The following is a 21649-nucleotide window of genomic DNA, read 5'->3' on the forward strand; positions in this document are numbered from 1 at the left end:
TGGAAGTTGTGTGTCATGGGGGTGTGATGTACAGATTATTTTGTCACTCAGGCAATAAGCAAAGTACCTGATAGGTAGTTTTTTGATACTCACCCTCCTCCCAACCTCCACCCTCAAGTAGGCCCCAATGTCTGTTGTTCCCATATTTGTGTCCATGTGTACTCAATATTTAACTCCCACTTATAAGCGAGAACATGTGGTATTTGGTTGGCTGTTCCTGTGTTAGTGTCCTTAGAATAATTTTTTTTTTTTTTTTTTTTTTTTGAGACGGAGTCTCACTCTGTCACCCAGGCTGGAGTGCAGTGGCACGATCTCAGCTCACTGCAAGCTCTGCCTCCCAGGTTCATGCCATTCTCTTGCTTCAGCCTCCTGAGTAGCTGGGACTACAGGTGCCCACCACCATGCCCGGCTAATTTTTTGTATTTTTAGTAGAGATGGGGTTTCACCGTGTTAGCCAGGATGGTCTTGATCTCCTGACCTCGTGATCTGCCTGCCTTGGCCTCCCAAAGTGCTGGGATTACAGGTGTGAGCCACCGTGCCTGGCCAGTTTCCTTACCTTAGAATTCAACCTGGAGCCCAGCTCCATCTGTATTGCTGCAAAGGACATGATAGTGTTTTTTTATGGGTGCATAGTATTCCGTGGTATATGTACGCCACATTTTTTTATTCAGTTCACCATTGATGGACACTTAGTTTAATTCTGTATCTTTGCAATTGTGAATAGTACTGTGATTAACATATGTGTGCATGTGTCTTTATGGTAGAATGATTTATATTCCTTTGGGTATATACTCAATAATAGTATTACTGAGTCTCAGCGTAATTCTCAAGCTCTTTGAGAAATCACCAAACTACTTTTTACAATGGGTGAACTAATTTACATACCTACCAGTAGTGTATAAGCATTCCCTTTCCTCTGCAACATTGCCAGCATCTATTTTTTGGCTTTTTAATAATAGTCATTCTGACTGGTATGAAACGGTATCTCATTGTAGTTTTGATTTGCATTTCTCTAGTGATTAGTGATGTTGAACATTTTTCATGTTTGTTAGCTGTGTGTATGTCTTCTTTTGAGAAGTGTCTGTTCATATCCTTTGCCCTTTTTCTTTCTAAATGAGGTTGTTTGTTTTTTGCTTGTACATTTGTTTAAGTTCCTTATAGATTCTGGATATTAGACGTTTGTCAGATGCATAATTTTCAGACATTTTTTTCCCATTCTGTAGGCTGTCTGTTTAGTCTGTTGATAGTTTCTTTTGCTATGCAGAAGCTCTTTAGTTTAATTAGGTTCCACTAGTCTGTTTTTGATTTTGTTGCAATTGCTTTTGGCATCTTCATCATGAAATCTTTCCAAGGTCCTGTGTCAGAATGGTATTTCCTAGGATTTTATAGTGTTTGTTTTTTTTTTTTCTTTTGAGAGAGAGTCCTCCTCTTCTGCCCAGGCTGGAGTGCAGTGGCATGATCAGGGCTCACTGCAACATCCACCTCCTGGGTTCAAATGATTCTCTTGCCTCAGCCTCCCCAGTAGCTGGGATTACAGATGCACACTACCACACCTGGCTAATTTTTATATTTTTTAGTAGAGAGGGGGTTTCACCATGTTGGCCAGGCTGGTCTCGAACTCCTGACCTCATGATCCACCTGTCTTGGCCTCCCAAAGTGCAGGGATTACAGGCATGAGCCACCACACCTGCCCTCTTCCAGAGATTTTATAGTTTTAGGTTTTACACTTAAGTCTTTTATCCATCATGGATTGCTTTTTGTTTGTGGTGAAAGGAAGGGGTCCAGTTTCAATCTTCTGCATATGGCTAGTCAGTTATCCCAACACCAATTGTTGAGTAGGAAGTCCTTTCTCCATTGCTTGTTTTTGTTGAAGATCAGATGGTTGTAGCTGTGCAGTTTTACTTCTCTGCAGCCCTGGAAGGGTGGGAAGTTCATCAAACCTAGTTCACAGGTGAGAAACTAGTATATTAAGTGAGGCTCAAGTACATTAAATCACTCATAGGAAGCAGTGGAATTGGGTATTGAGGCCAGGTCTGGCTGACTCCAAAGTCCATTTCTTTTCACTCTATGTAGCTTGTCTCTTTTTCTATAAAATGGAAGACTTGGACCAGATGAGCCCCTTCCAACTTTGCCTTACATTGTCCTCAGAGTTGGTGGGAACTGGTTCATCTCCTTAGCCCTGGATCCCAGAAAAGGAGCGAGTTGAAAGAGGGATGTCACAATGCACCTAGAAATGCTACCAGGCAGGTTGTGGGGAGCCCAAGAAAGCCACCTGGGCCAGGAGCGCATATATGCAGACCTTTATGTTTGGTACAGTCTCAATTTATAGTACATATAGATATATAGATGAAAGACACAGGAATGTTGACCGTGGTCATATCTAGCCATAAGCATATGTTGGAGAGGAGGATCAAGAGAAGACATGAGCCCTGCATCTCAGCATATCTCCATCCTGCACCTTAACATCACAAAGTCAAACCCCAATTTCCTGTGGGAGGAAATATGACTCTGAAAATGTAAAAAACATGAAACCAACCAGTAAAGTGTAAAAGATAAGTCACAATATTATTTGTTTTGAGACAGTGAAAAACCATCTTTTTCATCAAAATAAAACTAAAAACACAGAAAACTGATGAGTACCATCTTGAGAGAACTGTTACTCTTCCCTCAGCTTGTGTTACTCCCAGCCTATGGCAATTATGGGTTATTTCTTCTTCTCTACCTCCCTCCTTCCATTTCTTCCTCTCGCTATGTTTCTCCTTCTCCCTCTCCCTCTCTGCCTCCGTCTCCCATCTACCTACCCACTTCCAACTCTCTCACTCATGTATTTTCCAAAAGGAGTATTTATTAATAACTTCCTAATAAGGAAAAAAATACCTTGAAAACTAGTTTTGTTTTGAGACAGGGTCTTGCTCTGTCATGCAGACTGGAAAGCTAGCTTTATAAAATAAAATGGGGGTGCCAAGAGTTGAATCCAGGGTTGCTGTGCTCCAAGTTCACTGCCCATTCTCGTGACGGGGGTTTGGGGGATCAGGGATTGGCCACTGACTCACAAGCCTGAGAGAGGGGCCCTTGCTGGAGCAAGCTGGGGCAGGCAGAGTCCTGCAGCTTCAGCAGGTGGCTCGGCCCCACCTGCCTGGAGCTGCATTGCTATCTGCTTCTGTTGCAGTTTGTGGGGAAGTATGAGACCCTTGTGTTTTACTGGCCGTTGCTGCTGTGCCTTGCCTTCCTGCTGGGTCGCTTCCTGCATATGTTTGTCAAGGCTCTGAGGGTGCACCTCGGCTGGGAGCTCCAGGTGGTGAGTACTAAGTATGAGCACTGCATGTGCTGATGGGTTTAATCTCTACAACAGCCAGAGAGGCAGGTACTGTTACTACACTTCACATTCTGAATTCAGAAACTTGGATGCAGAGAGGTGAGTTGAGTTGCCTGAGGTCACCCAGCTGTGAACCCTGAAAATCTGAGACAGGTCTCAGTTAATTTAGAAAGTTTATTTTGTCAGAGTTGAAGACACGTGCCCATGACACAGCCTCATGAGGTCCTGACACCATGTGCCCAGTGTGGTCAGAGCACAGTTTGGTTTTATACATTTTAGGGAGACATGAGACATCAATCAACATATGTAAGATGAACATTGGTTCGGTCTGGAAAGGCGGGACAACTGGAAGGTGCTTCCAGGTCATAGGTAGATGAGACAAATGGTTGCATTCTTTTGAGTTTCTGATTAGCCTCTCCAGAGGAGACAAGCAGATATGCATTTATCTCAGTGAACAGAGGGGTGACTTTGAATAGAATGGAAGACAGATTTGCCCTAAGCAGTTCTCAGTTTGACTTTTCCCTTTAGCTTAGTAATTCTGGGGGCCCAAGATATTTTCCTTTCACGTGGCTAACCTGTAGCAGAGCCAGAAATGGAACCTAGACAGTTCAGTTGTAGAGCCTCTTCCTTAACCACTGTCAAACACAGCCTCTTTGGCATGGGGCAAATTCAACAGTGGGGTGTAGGGGGGGAGGAAAAGACCTATCTTGACCACAGCATGGCTAAATCCAAAAGAGCAACTCCTACCCCAAATCTGGCCCTCCATGGCCATTGCCCCCCCTTAAGATCAAAACACTAACAAGAATTTGTGAGCCAAAGTGTAAGCCTGTCTGCTGTCTTACAGGAAGAAAAATCTGTCCTGGAAGCGCACCAGGGAGAGCACGTCAAGCAGCTCCTGAGGATACCCCGCCCTCAGTAAGCCACAGTTCTGTTCATTCACCTGCAGGTTTGCACCCACTCTGGTGAGCCCTGATGATGCGACAGAGCCTGGGACGACCAGAAAGGCACTATAGTGGTCAAGACTCGCATTTGCTAAAAACAGAAACCCAACTCAAACTGGATTAAAGCAAGAAAGGAAATTTATGGGCTCCCATCACGAAAAAGTCTAGAGGTAGTCAGTTTCAGGCAAGCTGGATCCAGAGGCTTAATTGATATCATCAGAACTAGGTCTCTCTCCCTCAATCTCCCCTCAGCTCTGCTTTTATGTGTGGGCCTCACAGTTAGGTGGGATTCCTCCACATGGTGGCGCCCAGACTCTCTAAGTTTATACCCTCCTGGTTTAAGCCCAGAAGAAAGACGAATGCTCCTTTCCAGTTATTCAAACAAAAGTCCCACAAATGTGTTTCACTGGATCAAATTGGATCACACGCCACCCCAGAAACCACTTACTGTGGCAGTGATTGGAGTGCACTGATTGGCTAAGCCTGAATCACATGTCCCTCCCCTTCCCGTGGAGCCAGGAAGTGGGATCAGCATCACTTACCCACTAAGACCCAGGGTCAGAGAGTGGTGGTTCCCCAAATTAAAACTGAGGTGTTAGGCCGGGCATGGCGACTCATGCCTGTAATCCCAGTACTTTGGGAGGCCGAGGCAGGAGAATCACTTGAGCTCACAAGTTCAAGACTAGCCTGGGCAACATGATGAGACCCCCGTCTCTACAAAAAATGAGCAATTTAATCAGGTGTGGTGGTGCACATCTGTGGTCCCAGCTACTTGGGAGGCTGAGGTGGGAGGACCACTTGAGTTGAGAGGTCAAGACTGCAGTAAGCAGTGACCACGCTATTGCACTCCAGCTTGGGAAACAGAGCGAGACCATGTATCAAAACAAAAACAAAAACAAAAGAAACAAAATAAAACTGAGGTGCTGTTACCAGTAGAGGAGGATATAGATGTTGTCAGGCAAAAGCAGCAGATCTTAGAATCATACAAGCCACCACCACATCTGCTCCTTTCACTATGCATGTGGGCATATGCCCCAGTGAAGGGATGTGTCTGGTCCATGGTCACACAGTGGCAAAGCTACTACTTTGGTTAGAATTCAGTTTGGCTACATGTAGTAGAAAACCACAGATAATAGTGACACAACGAAGAGAGAGATTTATTACTTTCTCTTATAAAATAACTCTGAAGGTGAGCAGTCTATGCTGACCCTGGACTGCCCACCATGGCAGTTCACCAATCACCTGTCTTTCTGTTCTAGCATCATGTATGTGCTTTCCATCCTCAATGCTGTCTCATGGTCCAGTGTGGCTGCTGGAGCTCCAGCTTGGACCAGCCACCACATCTGCATTTCAGACAGCAGGCAAGGCAAGACAAGTCAGCTTTCCCAGCTGTGTTAGTTCCATCTGAACAGCCTCTCCAAAGTTCCACACCACACTTGTGGTCACATGTCATTAGCCTGGATTTAGTCTGGTCACTCTTAGCTGCAAGACAGGTTGGGAACTTTAATCTTTTAGTTTGGTGAATTTCTGCCCAAAATAAAATCCAGTTTTTGTTCTTAAGAATAAGGGGAGAATGAAAACCATGGAAGCTAACAGTGGTCTCTTTCTATAATATACTCTAAGATAAAAAGAAGGTGGGGTTATTTTCACATGAATCAGGCATTTGTTTTCCTACCAGCCTCTCATCTCTTGATATTTATTTCTCATCTACAGAGAGAAAAAAAAGTCTTGGTTCCAAACCAGGATATATGAGTGGGATCCCTGCTTTCAATTTCCAAGCAGAATGATTGGAACCATTGTGTTGGCATTCATCTGCCTTATCTTGTAAGTAGCTCTAAGAAAACCTTTTTATATTTTATAAGTGGGGCAGGGTTGGGGATAGGGTTATGGAGTCTTTGAGGCAAGCAGCATGTTCCTAAAGAGCTGGATCAAAATTGAATCTTGGTAAATCAAAGAAGTACAATGCTTCAACCCCACCATTTTGATTCCAAGGACATTTTTACCCACATGGTGAATATGACTAGTAAAAATAATCCACAAAAAATAAAACTATAATGGTTAAAATGCCACATGGTAAAATTTATTGTCAACTAAAACCTGATAGAAGAAAAATATATTTAAGAATATTTTGATATGCAAAATTTGAGCCAGGAAAGTTTACTTGGTAGAAATAGTCATCCCTAAAGAAAACTTACACTAGTAGAATCTGTGATCAATAAATTCTTCTGTGAGCAAAAATCAAATCATTTAAATGTAAAATAATTGATTCTAAAAAAATAATTTCAATTCTTTTTCAATAATTGAATTTAAAATTGTTGAACTTATTATAAATTAATAATTGAATTTATTTTAATTGAATTAAAAATAAAAGCAGATAACTAGAATTGGTTTACCATACTATATTTTTAAGCAGATTAAACATCCTTTTTTAAGTTTGCTTTCTCAACAAGACATTTTAAGTGCTGGCATAATTCTGACTTCAATATTTTATTAAGAATAGAATCAAAACATTTTGTGTGGTCAAAGTTATCTGAGATAAAATGGCTGAGTTAAAAGTAGGGTCAAAATGGATGCATAAAAATGGCAAGGCTAAATTGTCTTCTGTTCATTTTAAATGTAGTAGGAGAATACCTATTTAAGTAAATCCTGTGATTAAGTTTTTAGGTGAGTGTATTAGGTAGGTTATGCTGAAGTACCAGATAACCTCCTAAATTCCTGTGGCTTAACAGTATATTTTTTTTTACCCACACAACAGTGGTGAGTTGGGTGTTCAGGTAGGGGAAGCTGCACTCTTCTGTGTGGTCATTCAGAAACCCAGAATTCTTCCATCATGTGCCTTCACCATCCTGGAGGACCTCATCACAATCTGCATATAGTCAACAGAAGGGGGCAAAGCAAGGAGAGATGCTTGTGGAGGGTTTCCATGGACTAGGTGTGGAAGTATCATATGTTCCTTCTACTCCACTTCTGTTGGCAAGAACCTAGTCATGTAGCCATACCCAGTATAAGGGAGGCTGGGAAATGTAGTCTAGCTCTGTGCCCAAAGAAGGGAGAATGGATTTCAAGGGACAACTACAGTTCTGTGCAACAATGAATAACAAATTTGGGATTACATTGTTTCTTAAGTATTTATGGAATACCTATTTTATGCCAAGCACTGGACTAAGAGTTGGAAGAGGGCAGAGAGCTGATTCAGCTCAGTCCTGGGCTGGGAGAAGCTCATGGTCTACGAGAAGGAGATAAGACATGGTATGAGGGACCTGCTATCTTAAGAGAGAAAAAGGATAAAGTAAAATGCTCTGGAAGTTTAGCAAATCATTCAAGATCAAGCAGGTGCATGAACATGATAGTGTATGAGCTCCACTTTCAGAGATAAACACGATTGGGTTTGTGAGTGAACTGGCAGCAGGAACTATAGAAGCAATGGCATGACAACAGGATGATAAGATGTTGGGAAACCATGACATTTGTACAAGAAATATTTGTACATTTCTCCAGTGTGGCTCCTGCAAAGATCAGTGAAGGGGATCAGTGAGATAGGGCTGGAATTGTCCCCCAGATCACCCCTTACTCAAAGTTAGTCATTCTTTTTTTACTGATTCCATGAATGTTTGTAGAGTTTCTTGAGCCCTTGTGGGCCCTTGTCTTGTTTGCTGGAGGGTAAAGAACAGACCTTGAAGTGATTCCTGTCTCCCAAGAACTCAAAATCCCATTCATCTTAGAATAGTCAATGTCTAGAATCATTTTCAGAAGAGTTTTGAATGCCTGGAAGACACTGGCCTTGACCCCAAAGGAAAATCCATATGTTATTCCCATGCTGAGTTGGACTCAGGTGAGACCTGGAAACCTTTGCTCTGTGTCCCCAGTTCATTGTCATCGAGTTCTGCATGTTTGTGTACGTGAGAGATAAGTTGGACATGTTTGAAAACAAGCTGGAAAGCTACATCACCTTCACGAACCATTCAGGGGTCCTGACCCCAGTCATCCTGCAGGTGAAAGAGCTGATCAGTGTCACCAAAGGTAAAACCATAAGCCACCTGTTCTCACACTTGTGTGGGAAACTGAGAGAGGGGCTTGTAACTGATGGCAGGTGGACACGTGTAGTATTTGTGGCTGCTAGCATTGATATACCTGGCAGGGATGACCACACTTGGAGAAAAATGTGTTAGAGCTGGTTTACTTCCCTGGATTGACTAGAAAGACAAAGGGGTCAAGACACAGTCATTTCTTTAATGAAGCTGGAGCTAAAATGAACATGCCCTGAAAATTTTCTCATCTTAAATTGCCCATTTTGTCTCAATGCCAGTGGCAAGTACTAAAATGATTCTATATTTTCCATTTGGAAAAAAATAAAACACCAAACCTTGACCTTTCTTTATGAAATGTTTATTTATATCTTTCAAATTTTACTTGAAAGTCATTTAAAAATAGATCTCTTTAACTTATTCTCTTGTCTAACTGAAATTTTGTATCCTTTGACCCACATCTCCCCAATCCCACCCCCCTACACACACCGCTGCTTGTCCCTGATAACCACCATTCTACTCTGCTTTCATGAGTTCACCTCTTTTAGATTCCATACATAAGTGAGATCATGCAGTATTTGTCTTTCTGTGCCTGGCTTATTTCACTTAATGTGATATTCTCCAGGTTCATCCGTGTTGTCACAAATGGCAGGATTTCCTTGTTTTTAAAGGCTCAGTAGTAGTCCATTGTATATAACGTATAACACATTTTCTCTATTCATTTATCTGTTGTTGGTCACTTAGGTTGATTCCATCTATTGGCTATTGTGAACAGTGCTGCAATGAAAATGGTAGTGCAGATATCTCTTCAATATACTGATTTCATTTCCTTTGGATATATACCCAGTAGTGAGATTGATGGATCACATGGTAATTGTATTTTTAATTTTTTGAGGAACCTCCATACTATTTTACAAAAGGTTGTACTAATTTACATTCACACTAACAGTATACTAGAGTTGTTTTTTCTCCACATCCTTGCCAATACTTATCTCTTGTCTTTTTGATAGTAGCCATTCTCACAAGTATAAGATGATACCTCATTGTGGTTTTGATTTGTATTTCCCTGATAATTAGTGATGATGAACATTTCATATACCTGGTATGTCTTCTTTTGAGAAATGTCTATTCAGGTCCTTTGCCCTAGGCAATAAGAAAGGCACTTTATCTTAAAATGGAAACTTTCTCTGAAAATGACATACTCGAGTGATATGTCTATTGCCTGTGAAGGGATGAGAATTGTTCATTATTCCCAGATGAGAAAGGACCCTAGACAAGATGCCTGGATACATTCACTCTGTGTCATAAGACAAGTCAGGACCCCTCTCTTGGCCCCAGTTTCCTCATCTGTGAAATCACATATTTATGTCATGGAAAGTTACCTTTTACGTGAGCACTGAACAGATACTGCCCCTTCCGCAGTACCATAGTTTACTGTTGCCCTTCAACAATTTTATTCATCTTCAGTGGAGATTTATGTTCAACATAATGAGTGCCTGAGTATAACACTGAGAGAGTATATTCTAATCTTTAATTTTAGTGATACCCATTCTAAATCTTACTTTTAGAATACACATTTTCATCTCTGTTTTTGGAAAAAATTTTAAAGGAAACTTCACTTTCTTGGTCTCTGTGTTTTATGGTGAATATATCACCATGTTCACTCATGTTTTGATGTATTTGTCACACATACAGACATTTTGAGAATCAAAACATTAAATTTTTCTTTATCCTGGTCTCTTCCAGCTTTAAAACAGCTACCCATTTGCCAAGAGAAACTTTCAAGCTGACCGTACTTCACCTTTGCCTGGGAAGATAAAGGCATTAAATTAAATGCATAAAGTGTTCATGCTGTTAGCTGGAGCAGCTCTGCACTCACCCTTCTTGTAGCCAGACTCGTCTCATCCTTCCCTTCCAAACACATTTTCCCTGCATCCTCTGGGGTAGGATTTATGACAGTTTTGGGTTGGTTGAGATTTGGAATGTAGCACTTGCCTAGTCCTAGTGATCTGGGACAAGGACAAGGACACATTTGGAACTTGAAAGGAAAGGAAATCTACTTTCATTTTCTTTCTTTTTAAGAAACTTTTTTTTTTTTTTCCAGAGAGGGTATCACTCTGTCACTCAGACTCAGAGGCATGATTATGGCTCACTGCAACCTCAACCTCCCATGCTCAGGCAATCCTCCCACTCTGCTTCCCAAGTAGCTGGGACCACAAGCACATGCCACCAAACCCAGCTAATTTGCTGATTTTTTTGTAGAGACAGGGTCTTGCTATGTTGCCCAGGCTGGTCTCAAACTCCTGCAATCAAGCAGTCCTCCCACTTTGGCCTCCCAGAGTGCTATGATTACAGATGTGAGCTACTGCACCTGGCCTTGAAACACCTTTGTGGAGACATAATCCACATTCCATACATTCATCCATTTAAGTGTACCATTCAATGGTTTTTAGTATTTTCTCAAGATTGTGTAACCATTTAGAACATTTTTCATCACCTCCCCAAAACATCATGACCCATTTCCCTCCAACCTTTCCTGTCCTAAACAACTATGAATCTATTTTCTATCCTTATGGATCTGCCTATTCCAGCTCTATCATAGAAATGGAATAATATGATAATGTCATCTCTTTTTCAAATTTAGTTTTTAAACTGACTTTTAAAATTGTATGCATTTATTCTGTACAACATAATGTTTTGAAGTATATATCATTTTAAAATGGTTAAATCTAGCTAATTGACAAATATGTTACTTCAAATAGTTAAAATTTTTGTGATGGAACACAACATTCATTCAGCATTTTTGTAGAATATAATATATCATTATGAACTATAGTCACCATGTTGTACAATAGATCTCTTGAACTTATTCCTCCTATGTACAGTACGTCACCCTTTGTGACAGGCTTCTTTCACGTAGCACAGTGTTTACGAGGTTCATCCATATCATAGCATGTGTCCAAATTTTTAAATTATTTTTTTTCCTTTTTATTGTCAATTACTGTTCCATTCTATGAATATACATTTTATCCATTCATCAGTTGATAAAAATTTGGGTTGCTGTAACTTTTTGACTATTACAAATAATACTGCTAGGAACATTCATGTACAAGTATTATTATTATTCTTTTTTTTACATATTTTGGGTATATATCTAGGAGCGGAATGGCCGGTTAAACACATGAAAACTCTATGTTTAGCCTTTCATAGAACTGCTAGACTGTTTTCAAAAGCAGCTGTATCACTGTTTAGTCTCACCAGCATTGTGGAAATTCCAATTTCTCCACATCCTTGTCAACACTTATTATTATCCATCTTTTTGTTTATAGTCATCTAGTGGAAATGCAGTGGAATCTCACTATTGCTTTTATTTTCATTTCTTTAGTGGCTAATAATGTTTGGTATCTTTACATGTACTTTTACATGTACTGGCCATTTGTATATATTCTTTTGAGAAATGTCTATTCAGATTCTTTGATTATTTAAAAATTGGATTATTTGTCTGTTTATTTATTGAGCTGTGAGTGTGCTTATATAGTTTGTATACAAATCCCTTATGAGATACATGATTTGAAAATGTTTTCTCCCATTTTGTGGGTTACTTTTTCACTTTTTTTGATGCTATCTTTTGAAACACAAATGTTTCCAATTTCAGTGAAGCCAAACATATCTGTTTTTTCTTATGTCACTTGTGCTTTTGGTGTCATATCTAAGAAACCGTTGTCTTAACCCAAGGTCACAGGGATTTTTCTCATATTTTCTTCTAAGACTTTTTTAGTTTTAGCTCTTACATTTAGGGCTTTGATCCATTTTGAGCTCATTTTTATGTATGGTGTGAGGTAGGAGTCTAATTTCTTTGTTTGCATGTGAATATCAAGTTGTTCCAGCACCATTTGTCAAAAAACACATTTTTGCTCCATTGAATTGTCTTGTCATCTGTGTTGATAATAAATTGACCATAAGTATGAGGGTTTATTTTGGATTCTCAATTCTATTCCATTGATCTATTTGTCTATCCTTATGTCAGTATCACAGTGCATTCATTACTGTGACTTTGTAGTAAGTTTGAAATTAGAAACAGCAAGTCCTGTAATTTTCTTTTTCTTTTTCAGAATTTTATTGCCTATTCTTGGTTCCTTCAATTTTATATGAATATTAGGATTAGCTGGTCAATTAATGCTAAGATGGCATTTGAATTCTGATAGGGATTGAGATGAATCTATAGATCCATTTGGGTAGTATTGCTATGTTAACAATGAATATCCTATATGTGAACATGGGAAGTCTTCCCAGTAATTTATGTCTTCTTTAATTTTTTTCAAAATCCTTTGTGGTTTTCAGTGTACGAGTTGTACATTCTTTTGCTAAATTTAATATTATTTTATTATTTTTGATACTATTGTAAATGCAATCATTTTCTTATTTCATTTTCAGATTGTTCATTGCTTGTGTATAGAAATACAATTGACTTTTATATATTTCTCTTGTGTTCTGTAAACCTTACTGTACTCATTTATTAGTTCTAATAGTTTTTTTGTATATTTCCTGGTTTTTCTATATATGAGATCATGGCATTTGTGAATAGAGTTTTATTTTTTCCTTTCCAATCTGGATGCATTTTATTTTATTTTTCTTGCCTAATTGCACTGGCTCAAACCTCTAGCACAATTTTGGCTAGAGGAGAGTAGATATGTTTTTTTGTTGTTGTTCTTGAGGTTGAGGGAAAGCATTCAGTCTTTTACTGCTAAGTATGGTGTTAGCTGTGGGATTTTAGCAGATGCTCTTTATCAGGCTAAGGAAGTTATTTTGTATTCCTAATAGGTTGAGTAGTGGGTTTTTTTTTGTCTTGTTTTTAATTGACACGTAAAAATTGTACATATTTATTAGATACAATGTGATGTTTAGATATGTATATACATTGACTGATGATTAAATCAGTAAACCCATCCCTCAAACGTTTATCATTTATTTATGGTGAAAACATTCAAAATCCTGTCTTCTAGCTGTTTTGAAATATACAACACATTATTGTTAACTATAGTTTCTGTACTGTGCAACAGAACACCAGATGTTGAATGTTTTTAATTGTAAAGAGATGTTGGATTTTGTCAAATACTTTTTTTGCACCTATTGATAATCAACTTCTACACAAGTTTTTAAACCAACAAATCATCCTGCTTCCCTGTTTCTACATCCCTCTCTCATGAACTCACACAATCTCTCTAAAAGCAAATTAGATTCTCAATATCAAAACTTGCTGAAGGGTGGGTGAGTGCATAGCCAAGACATCTTGATCCCAGCTATCTTTGTACCCAGTTGAGGTATAACCAACATCCCTCCCAAAATAGTGGCAGTTAGAGGTCAAATATGTTTTTCATGCACAGAGGCTATGTATGATATGTGGGAAATACTCCATAACTTTTCTTCCTTTCTTCACTGTAGAGCGAAAATATTAGTACAAAATGAGAGGAGTATGCAGGAAGTATACTAGGGTGTGTGCAGCTAAAATAAAACAGAAAATGAGCAAAAGTTTACTTACACAAGAAATGTGTTAAAGTCTACTTGATTTGCTTAGAACTTTCTGGTGTAGGATTCCGCATTTTTAAAAATTCTATTTCATGTTTATTTTTCAAGGCTTCTCATATCACTTTTCATATTTCAGGAGTCTGGGTGGTGACCATTTTGCCCACCTCTCTCACGTGTGTGAGCTATCTGTTCCACATTTTGGTCTGTTACAGGTAAGAGCACTCTGAGAGTCATTTGTGTGTCTTTCACCAGGAATATGTATGACAAGCTTTCCTCAGAATCTCCAAATAATGCCTGCAGTGGGCCTAGGAAGTGAATGCAAGGTCCAGGGCTAACCACATCTTTTAGTAGGAAGAAGAAAAGCATTATTGATTTGAACTTCTACAATGAGCTAACATTATGCTTAGAGTCTTCACTTGAATTTCACAACAACCCTGAGGGATAAGTACTTTCATCCCTATTTTTACAGTTGAGAAAGCTGAAAATCAACCAAATTAAATAACTTGCCCAAGCAATTAGCAGATGATCAAGTCTTTCTGACCCCAGAGACCTTGTTATTTCTTGTACACTCAGACACCTCTATTGGGTATCAGACCTGCCTTGCTCTACAGGGCTAGTAAGACTGGGTCCCCAGCAGGTGAATCTGGCTCAAGGGAACATCAATGAATATTGAATCAAGGGACAAGGGACATCAGTCTCAAGAAAAGCAGTATAGGAAGAGGGAACGGCTTTAAACATGTTGTAAGCATTTGCATGCAGATATCAGTTGGGTTTTAGGTACCTGCTGGTCACCTTTCTCTCTCTCTCACACACACACACACACACACACACACACGCACACACACACACACACAGTCTTACAGGAAGCCCAGGCCAATTTCCAGCTCTAAAGAGCATCCTGCCTTTACATCCTCCTCATTTGCCTGCCCAAAGGGCGAGTCTTTTGCAGAGGACACCCACAAGAAGACTCTCCTGGCATAAAAGGTCCCAGCTCTCCACAAGCCCTGCCTTGCTCCCTCTCTCTACTTTCTTCTCACTGGACCCCACAGGTGGTGTGGATACTGCTACTCCCTCTGCCCTGCCTGATGTGTGCACATGTCTCCTCCTTCTCTCATTAGTCTGCATGTGGCTGGGAGATATTCACTGAGACATTTGAGCACAACCAGGAACAAGCACAATGCAAAGGGAGCTGCATGGACATGGATGTGTGGCCAAGGGCACAGGGAGAGGAGGCCTGCATTCCCGTCCAGGCTGCCCCTGCCCCCACCTGTCACCCAGGAGTGATGATGCCTGCCCTGCTTCCTTATCAGAACCATGGGGCAGAGGACACCAAGTGTGAGAAACACACTACAAACTGTAGAGCACTAGCATTTTAGTTTTTATTATTCCAACCTACATACAGGTGCTTTAAAAAATATTACAAAAAATGTTTAGCGTAAAGTAAGTCTTCCTCCTACTCAAACCCCTAATTTTTTGCCTCAAGATAACCACTGTTAACTGTTTTCTGTGCATACTTCCAGAAACTTTCCATGCACAATGCAAATATGAGTGTGTGCTCTGTGTGTGTTGTATGTATTGGTGGTACCACACTCAACTCCATGCTGCCAAACAGAAACAAAATGAAATTCACATGTTCAATTTTGAAAGTTCTAGTAGCCTCTGTTTAAAAAGTAAAAATAGACAGGTTACATTAGTCTTAATAATGTTTTATTTAACCCAATATATCTCAAATATTATCATTTCAACATGTAATATATACAAAAATTATTATTGAGATATTTACATTCTGTATTTGTTCCAAGTCTTTCCAATTTAGTGGTCATGAAAAGTACAAAACAGGCTGAAAACTGCTGGAGATAGAATGTGAAGTTAAAAAACTAGGACACAAATATGAGTATAGACTATGAACATAATGCTGTCAACCTCACCTTTATGCACAGGGCCAAGGACTGGACTAGAACATTGAAAAATGAAGCTGTGACTTGTAAGGGGTGGTAATGTGAGGGGTTGTTTCCCCTTTTTCATTTTCCTTTATATTGTTATAAGGTTAGGCAATCAATGAAATTGGTTTTCTGTTTTCAACTTTATTTATTTATTTATTTGACAGAGTCTTGGTCTGTCGCCCAGGTTGGAGTGCAGTGGCGTGATCTTGTCTCACTGCAACCTCTGCCCCGCAGGTTTAAGTAATTCTCCTGCCGCAGCCTCCTGAGTAGCTGGGACTAAAGGCACATGCCACCACAGCTGGCTATGTTTTCAACTGTTTTTAAATCTTACTACATAGGTAATACATATTCATCATAGAAAAATAAGAAAATATAGAAAGAAACATACGCCAGGTGCAGTGGCTCACACCTGTAATCCTAGCACGTTGGGAGGCCTAGGCAGGAGGATGGCTTGAGTCCAGGAATTTGAGACCAGCCTGGGCAGTATAGTGAGACCCTGTCTCTACAAAAAATTAAAATAAAAAAATTAGCTGGGCATGGTGGCATGTGTCTGTAGTCCCAACTACTTGGGATGCTGAGGTGGGAGGATCACTTGAGCCCAGGAGGCAGAGGTTGCAGTGAGCCAAAATGGTGCCACTATACTCCAGCCTGGGTGACAGAGTGAAACCCTGTCAAAAAAAAAAAAAAAGAGGAAGGAAGGGAAGAAAGAAAAGAAAAGAAAGAAGAAAGGGAGGGAGGGAAGGAAGAAAGAGAAAAGAAAGAGAAAGAGAGAGAGAAAGAGGAAAGAAAGGACAGAAAGAAAAGAAAAAGAAACAAGCCACACATAATCTCATCTATCAGATTCAGTCACCATTATGACTCAATAAATACATATTATTTTTACAAAATATAATCTAGACTAAAGATCAAGACTTTTAATGCAACTCGGAGCTACCTGGTGAGCTGCAGTCAGCACAGGGAGGCTAGGTTGCATACCATCAGCCCCGCAGGCCTTACTGTGCTATCTATGGGACTTTAATTATGCACAACGAACCATCAGTTATGGGTACTACTTAATGTCCTACGTCTTTTCCAGAAAGCACATAAAGAGGCTATGGGCAGGAGATAAACATTTTCTTCCTTTGAAGTTCCATAACCCGGCCTCGTCGGAGAGCGTGGTGAGTCTACCAGGGTCTCTCTCTGATCTGAGACTAAGCCATATGCCAAAACCTGAGGGTGAGCATGGCACCTGCCTCACTGGGTTGGTGTGTGAACTTCCAATGAGAAAGGGATGCTGGGCACATGTGGCAGAGGTAATGAAATTTTCCTCCTGCTCTGAGACCCCTTTTTTCCTTTTAAACCTCAGGTGGCCATTGCAAGGTACTCTGGCTGGCAAATAGTCTATATTCTATGGGATAAGTGCCGTTATGTGACCCATCCAATTCAGCACACATCCCTTCATCACCTAGGAAGTCCTGGCTGTGAGTGGGGAGGAGAGAGGCTGTCAGAAGCAGCCCTAGCCTCTGCCCTTGAGGGACCTTCAGGACAGAAGGAGAAACATAGTCTCGAGGCCCTCCTCACCACCCGTCCTGAACCCAGGGAGTTCATATGCTAAGGGTGGTGGTGACCCAGAGAAGAAAGTGACTATCCAGCCCCAGGGCAGGGCTCAGATGCCTTCTAGGGGAGTTGACACTCGAACTGCACCTGGCAGGTAGAGTAGGAAGTGAACAGGAAGGAAGGTGAGGCCTTGCCAGGCAGAAGAAACAGATAAGCAAGCGTGCCAGGGTGTCTGGCGGGAGGAGGGTAGAGGGTGGCCTGCAAGGAGGGGTATAGGGGGTAGCTCACAAAGGACCTTGAGTTACCACTGGCTCCTTTCACTCCTAGGCTACCTCATCATTCACATGGTGCAGAGCCTATGTGGCATGGCAATCACGTACGGCCTGGTGCTACCCATCGTCCACAACCAGGGCCTGGAAATGCTGCAAGGGCTGGGCATCGGGATGTAAGTGCTGGGCGGGTATCCTGTCATTGCCATGTTCTGAGAGCTGGGGTCCCCCCAGCTGCTATGTGGACCCATGGTCTTGGCCCTGACCCAGAGATGGGCCATGATAGCAACTCATGGTGGGGGGAAACAGCCTTCACAAAAGGCTGCCTCTCACACCATTCCACAATGCCCTCACAACCATGTATGGGGTGGGGGATACATATATGTCCATTTTCCAGCTGGGAAAATTGAGGTTTAGGAAAGTAAAATGAGAGGCAAGACAGTATGATGGAAGGAGGCAGGGAATCTTGGCAAAGCTTTTGGATCTGCTGTGTGACCTGGGGTAAGTTATTCCACTTCTCTACGCCTCAGTTTACATATCTGGAAGACAAAGTGAATGTTGGCTTCATTGAGCATTTAGTATGCATCTTTTCTCATAACAGCCTATGAATTTGGTGCTTGTGTTACCTTCCATTTTGCAGACCAGGGAACAGAGGCACAGAGAGACTGAGCGTTTCCTCCAAGCAGGGAGAGGACTCAGGATTGGGAGCTGGGCAATCTGAAACCAAAGCCTCCTTTTAGCCACTACCTCTCATTGCCACTCCAGGGGATGTCAACACAGCATGCAGTGCTCTCTGGGGCCCCTCCCTGCTCTGAGCTTCTTGATTCCATACTTGCCTCGAACCACCTGTGAGTTGGGGGCAGAGCCTGTCCTGTCCACTCTCTTGAGGTCTTCTCAGGAACTTCCGAGAACCGCATTCCATTTTTTAATTCCCAACCTGTTAAACCGCTCACCCAGCTGCCACCCCTGGTGAAAGGGACATCAGTGAAATCCTGGAGTAATGGTCTGTGATCTGGAGCTAGAAGACCTAACCATGTGGTCTTGGGAAGGTCACCTCCCCTTTGTGAGCCTCCGTTTTCTCCTCTGCACAGTGGGTGTGGGAATGCCTTGTAAGCGTAAAGCATGGAACTCACATTACCATTGTCCTGCCGGGTGGTCAACCTGTCTCCTCTCTCTGGGCATCAGAGAAGGATCTGGCAGAAGGGAAAAGGCTGCCTCAGGATGGCCCAACCCTGTATTTCAGCCTCATGATATCCATCGTCGTGGGTCTCATGATCCTGCAGATGTGTATCGCTGCCAGCTTCTTCCTGCAGCCAAAGCTGGGCACGGCTGACAAGCAGAAGCCCCTGGCTCTCAACAACAGGTGACAGTAAAGGAGGGAATGAGGGAATTGTAGGCCTTTGGCTTCAGCCATCTCTGGGTCCTTCCCTGTTCCCCATGACAGGTTCCTGGGCAGGCTCTACACTTTCTGAGAGGGTGAGGTATAGTGGGTCAGTGGGGGGCTCTGGGGCTGGACTGCCAGGGTCCAGATGCTGGCTCTACCCCTTAGGAGCCATGTGACATGTGGGAGCTTACTTAACATCTATGAACCTCAGTTTCCCCATTTACAGATAATTGTGCATACCTCAAAGAGGCATTGTGAGGATGAAACGTGTTAAAATATGAACTGAGAACAATAGTGCTCAGCACGTGGAAATCCTTTCTAATTCATTCATTCAAAGCCATCCATTCATTGGGGGAACAACATGGGCATGAGGGTAAAGAAATAATCCCAACACAATCTGCCTGTGAGAAGCTCAGTCCACTGGAACAGACAACAGGCACATAAATAACAAGGACAGAGGACGCCAGGGAGTGCAAAAGGAATACAAGAGAAACCCGGAGGAGGAGAGGCAAGGGTGGTTAACGCCACTGCAGATGGGACTCTGGAGCTGAGGTCAGCAGAACGGTAGGATTTCTACAGGCGGAGGAGAGGAGAGGGTATGGCCGGCAGCCAACAATGCAAGGACAAAGGCAGGAAGCCACAAAAGGGCAGGATGTGTTAGAAGAGTGAGAATCGCAAATGGTTGCCATGCAGTGGACTTAGTGAGTGACAAGAAGGGGACACAAAGTGACAAGACCAGAAAACCCCTGGGGGCAGTGAGGGGACTGAAACTCAGGATGCAAAGTTTGGGCTTTATTCCAGAGGCAACAGGAAACCACATGATCAGGCGGTCATTTGGGAAATTTCCTTTGGAAGACTTTGGAACAGCTGCGCTGGGAATAGGTCCCTGGTGCAACAGACAGTGGGGAAGCCCCACCCTCTGCCATAATCACTGACCCAGCTGCAGCCCCGTGAGATTCCTTATCATGCAGGAAGCCTCAAACTCCAAGGATCGCATGAAACAATGACTGTGCCCACTGACATTCATTCTTCAATGTGCTTAGCGGCCCCCACACTGTACCTGAGCCATTCCTCACACCAGTGCTGTGAGGTGAGGGCAATCAGCTCCCCTTTATGGCACAAGGTCACAAAGCTTTGAGCCTGGACCTGTAGGATTTGACCCTGGGTCTGGGGGACTCCAGAGCCTACCTGCCTAGCAACCTTGCTCTACTGAAAGGTGGTGCCTTGGGCTGGCTTCTATTTGCGGGAAAGCTTTCCACAACTTCAACTACTTTCTGTTCTTCTACAGCGTGCTGCTGGGCCTGGGTGCCTGCCTTTCCAGGCTGCTCATCAATTGCCTCCTCGGCATGTGGCTGATTGCCCACATCGACAGGACCATCATGCAGAGTGGCTATGAGGGAGCAGACATGGGTAAGTGACCAGCACCCACCTGGCCACATCCTCTGGAGAGGGCTGATCTTGCACCTCTGTGGCAGCTGCCTGGGAAGACGAGTATCAGAGGTCCAGAGTTCATGCCTTTCATTTATGCTCAGAGTTTATCTTCCAGCAGAGGCTATAAAGCTGAGTAGTAAAGACACATGCAGCCCCCTGGTCAAAAGAGAGTTCAAGGCTATTAAATTCCTGCCCATTTGGCAGACCTTTGGGGTGTACAGGAGGAGTAGTCAAAGGTAGTCAAATTCTGTCTGAACACTTAGAAGTTAATTTATGAATGCACAGCTCTGAAAATTTTTAGGAAGAACATATCTCAGAATTATTAGTGTTGTTAGTTGGAAACAGTGCAGAAGATGTTCCATTCAGTTGAAATGCTGCAAATTCAAAGCCATTTCTGAGGAAGCAAAAGTAGTTTTTGTTCTATTTTGAGCCCACGGTCATTCATTCACTCATCTATTCAATAAATGTACTGATGCTTGCTTGGGATTAGCCACAGCAGCTCCTAACCCTTTGAGCTTTGAGCTCCCCATAAAATGGGCAGATTAGAATATGATCTCTAAGAGTCCTGCAGATCTTTATACCTCATTTTTTAGATTCTCAGAAAAGACTCAGGCACCATTGGAGAGCAAACTGGCTCTGCAGTTATATCATGAAAAGCACAAATGGGGCCATGTCAGGAGGTGCTGCCTGGCCTGACCTGCCTCTGAATTTCAGGTTTCAGTGCATGGATTGGGATGCTCTACGTGGACCATTATCACACCAACCCTGTGCTTGTCAGCTTTTGCCACATCCTGATCACAAATCACAGGGAGAAGAAGCTGCAGCAGAGCACCAAATACTGGTGCCTAAATCAATCGGCAGGTAACGGCTCCTGTTTGAACCTGCGCTGGATTCAGACCCCAGGAAGTAAATATCCTGAGGCTCCTTGGGATCCCTGAGGTGCCCTAGGTTCCGCTTTTCCTGCTCCTTTTCTCTATACTCTATGCCCTGGGTGCCCTTGAGCTAGGAAGCCCAGGAGGCTTAGCTCCCAGTCAACCTGACGATGGGACCCACTCAGGCTTTGTGTCCTTGTCCTGTTAACTGGTCTTCTGCCTTGTTCCTGGAAGTGAACTCTAGCTCTGCTAGTGGAGTTCTCCATATTCCATGTATTTGAGTCTCCAACCCATATCCCAGGCTACATGGCAGATGTCTTCCAAGATGAGGCTACATTTTGATGATTCTGCCCTGTTGCTTACCACAAGATCTCTGAGGCTCTCTTCCTCTCTAGGGCTCAGACTG

The 21649-nt window shown here is 42.2% G+C and overlaps 1 protein-coding gene across 17 annotated transcripts in view; it reads left to right on the forward strand.

Moving 5' to 3' along the window:
• The first annotated feature begins 5970 nt into the window (after window positions 1-5970).
• CCDC180 (coiled-coil domain containing 180) overlaps window positions 5971-21649 on the forward strand; it is a 96922-nt gene continuing 81243 nt past the window's right edge. For 14 of the 17 annotated variants that reach the window (XR_010123336.1, XR_010123337.1, XM_054502159.2 and 11 more), the window contains exons 1-9: window positions 5971-6081; window positions 8124-8277; window positions 13945-14020; window positions 16827-16908; window positions 17097-17144; window positions 17614-17732; window positions 18800-18919; window positions 20229-20350; window positions 21086-21232. Coding sequence is in view for 15 of the 17 variants with exons in the window: in XM_054502159.2 (XP_054358134.1) it covers window positions 8145-8277; window positions 13945-14020; window positions 16827-16908; window positions 17097-17144; window positions 17614-17732; window positions 18800-18919; window positions 20229-20350; window positions 21086-21232 (847 nt within the window). In the remaining 2 variants the exon portion in view is untranslated. Of the gene's footprint in view, window positions 6082-8123; window positions 8278-9026; window positions 9153-13944; window positions 14021-16826; window positions 16909-17096; window positions 17145-17613; window positions 17733-18799; window positions 18920-20228; window positions 20351-21085; window positions 21233-21649 lie in introns of those variants that run through there. The other 3 variants (XM_054502160.2, XM_054502163.2, XM_063649739.1) reach the window with 3 other exon arrangements.

Source organism: Pongo pygmaeus, chromosome 13, assembly GCF_028885625.2.
Source record: "Pongo pygmaeus isolate AG05252 chromosome 13, NHGRI_mPonPyg2-v2.0_pri, whole genome shotgun sequence".
Lineage (NCBI taxonomy): Eukaryota > Metazoa > Chordata > Mammalia > Primates > Hominidae > Pongo > Pongo pygmaeus.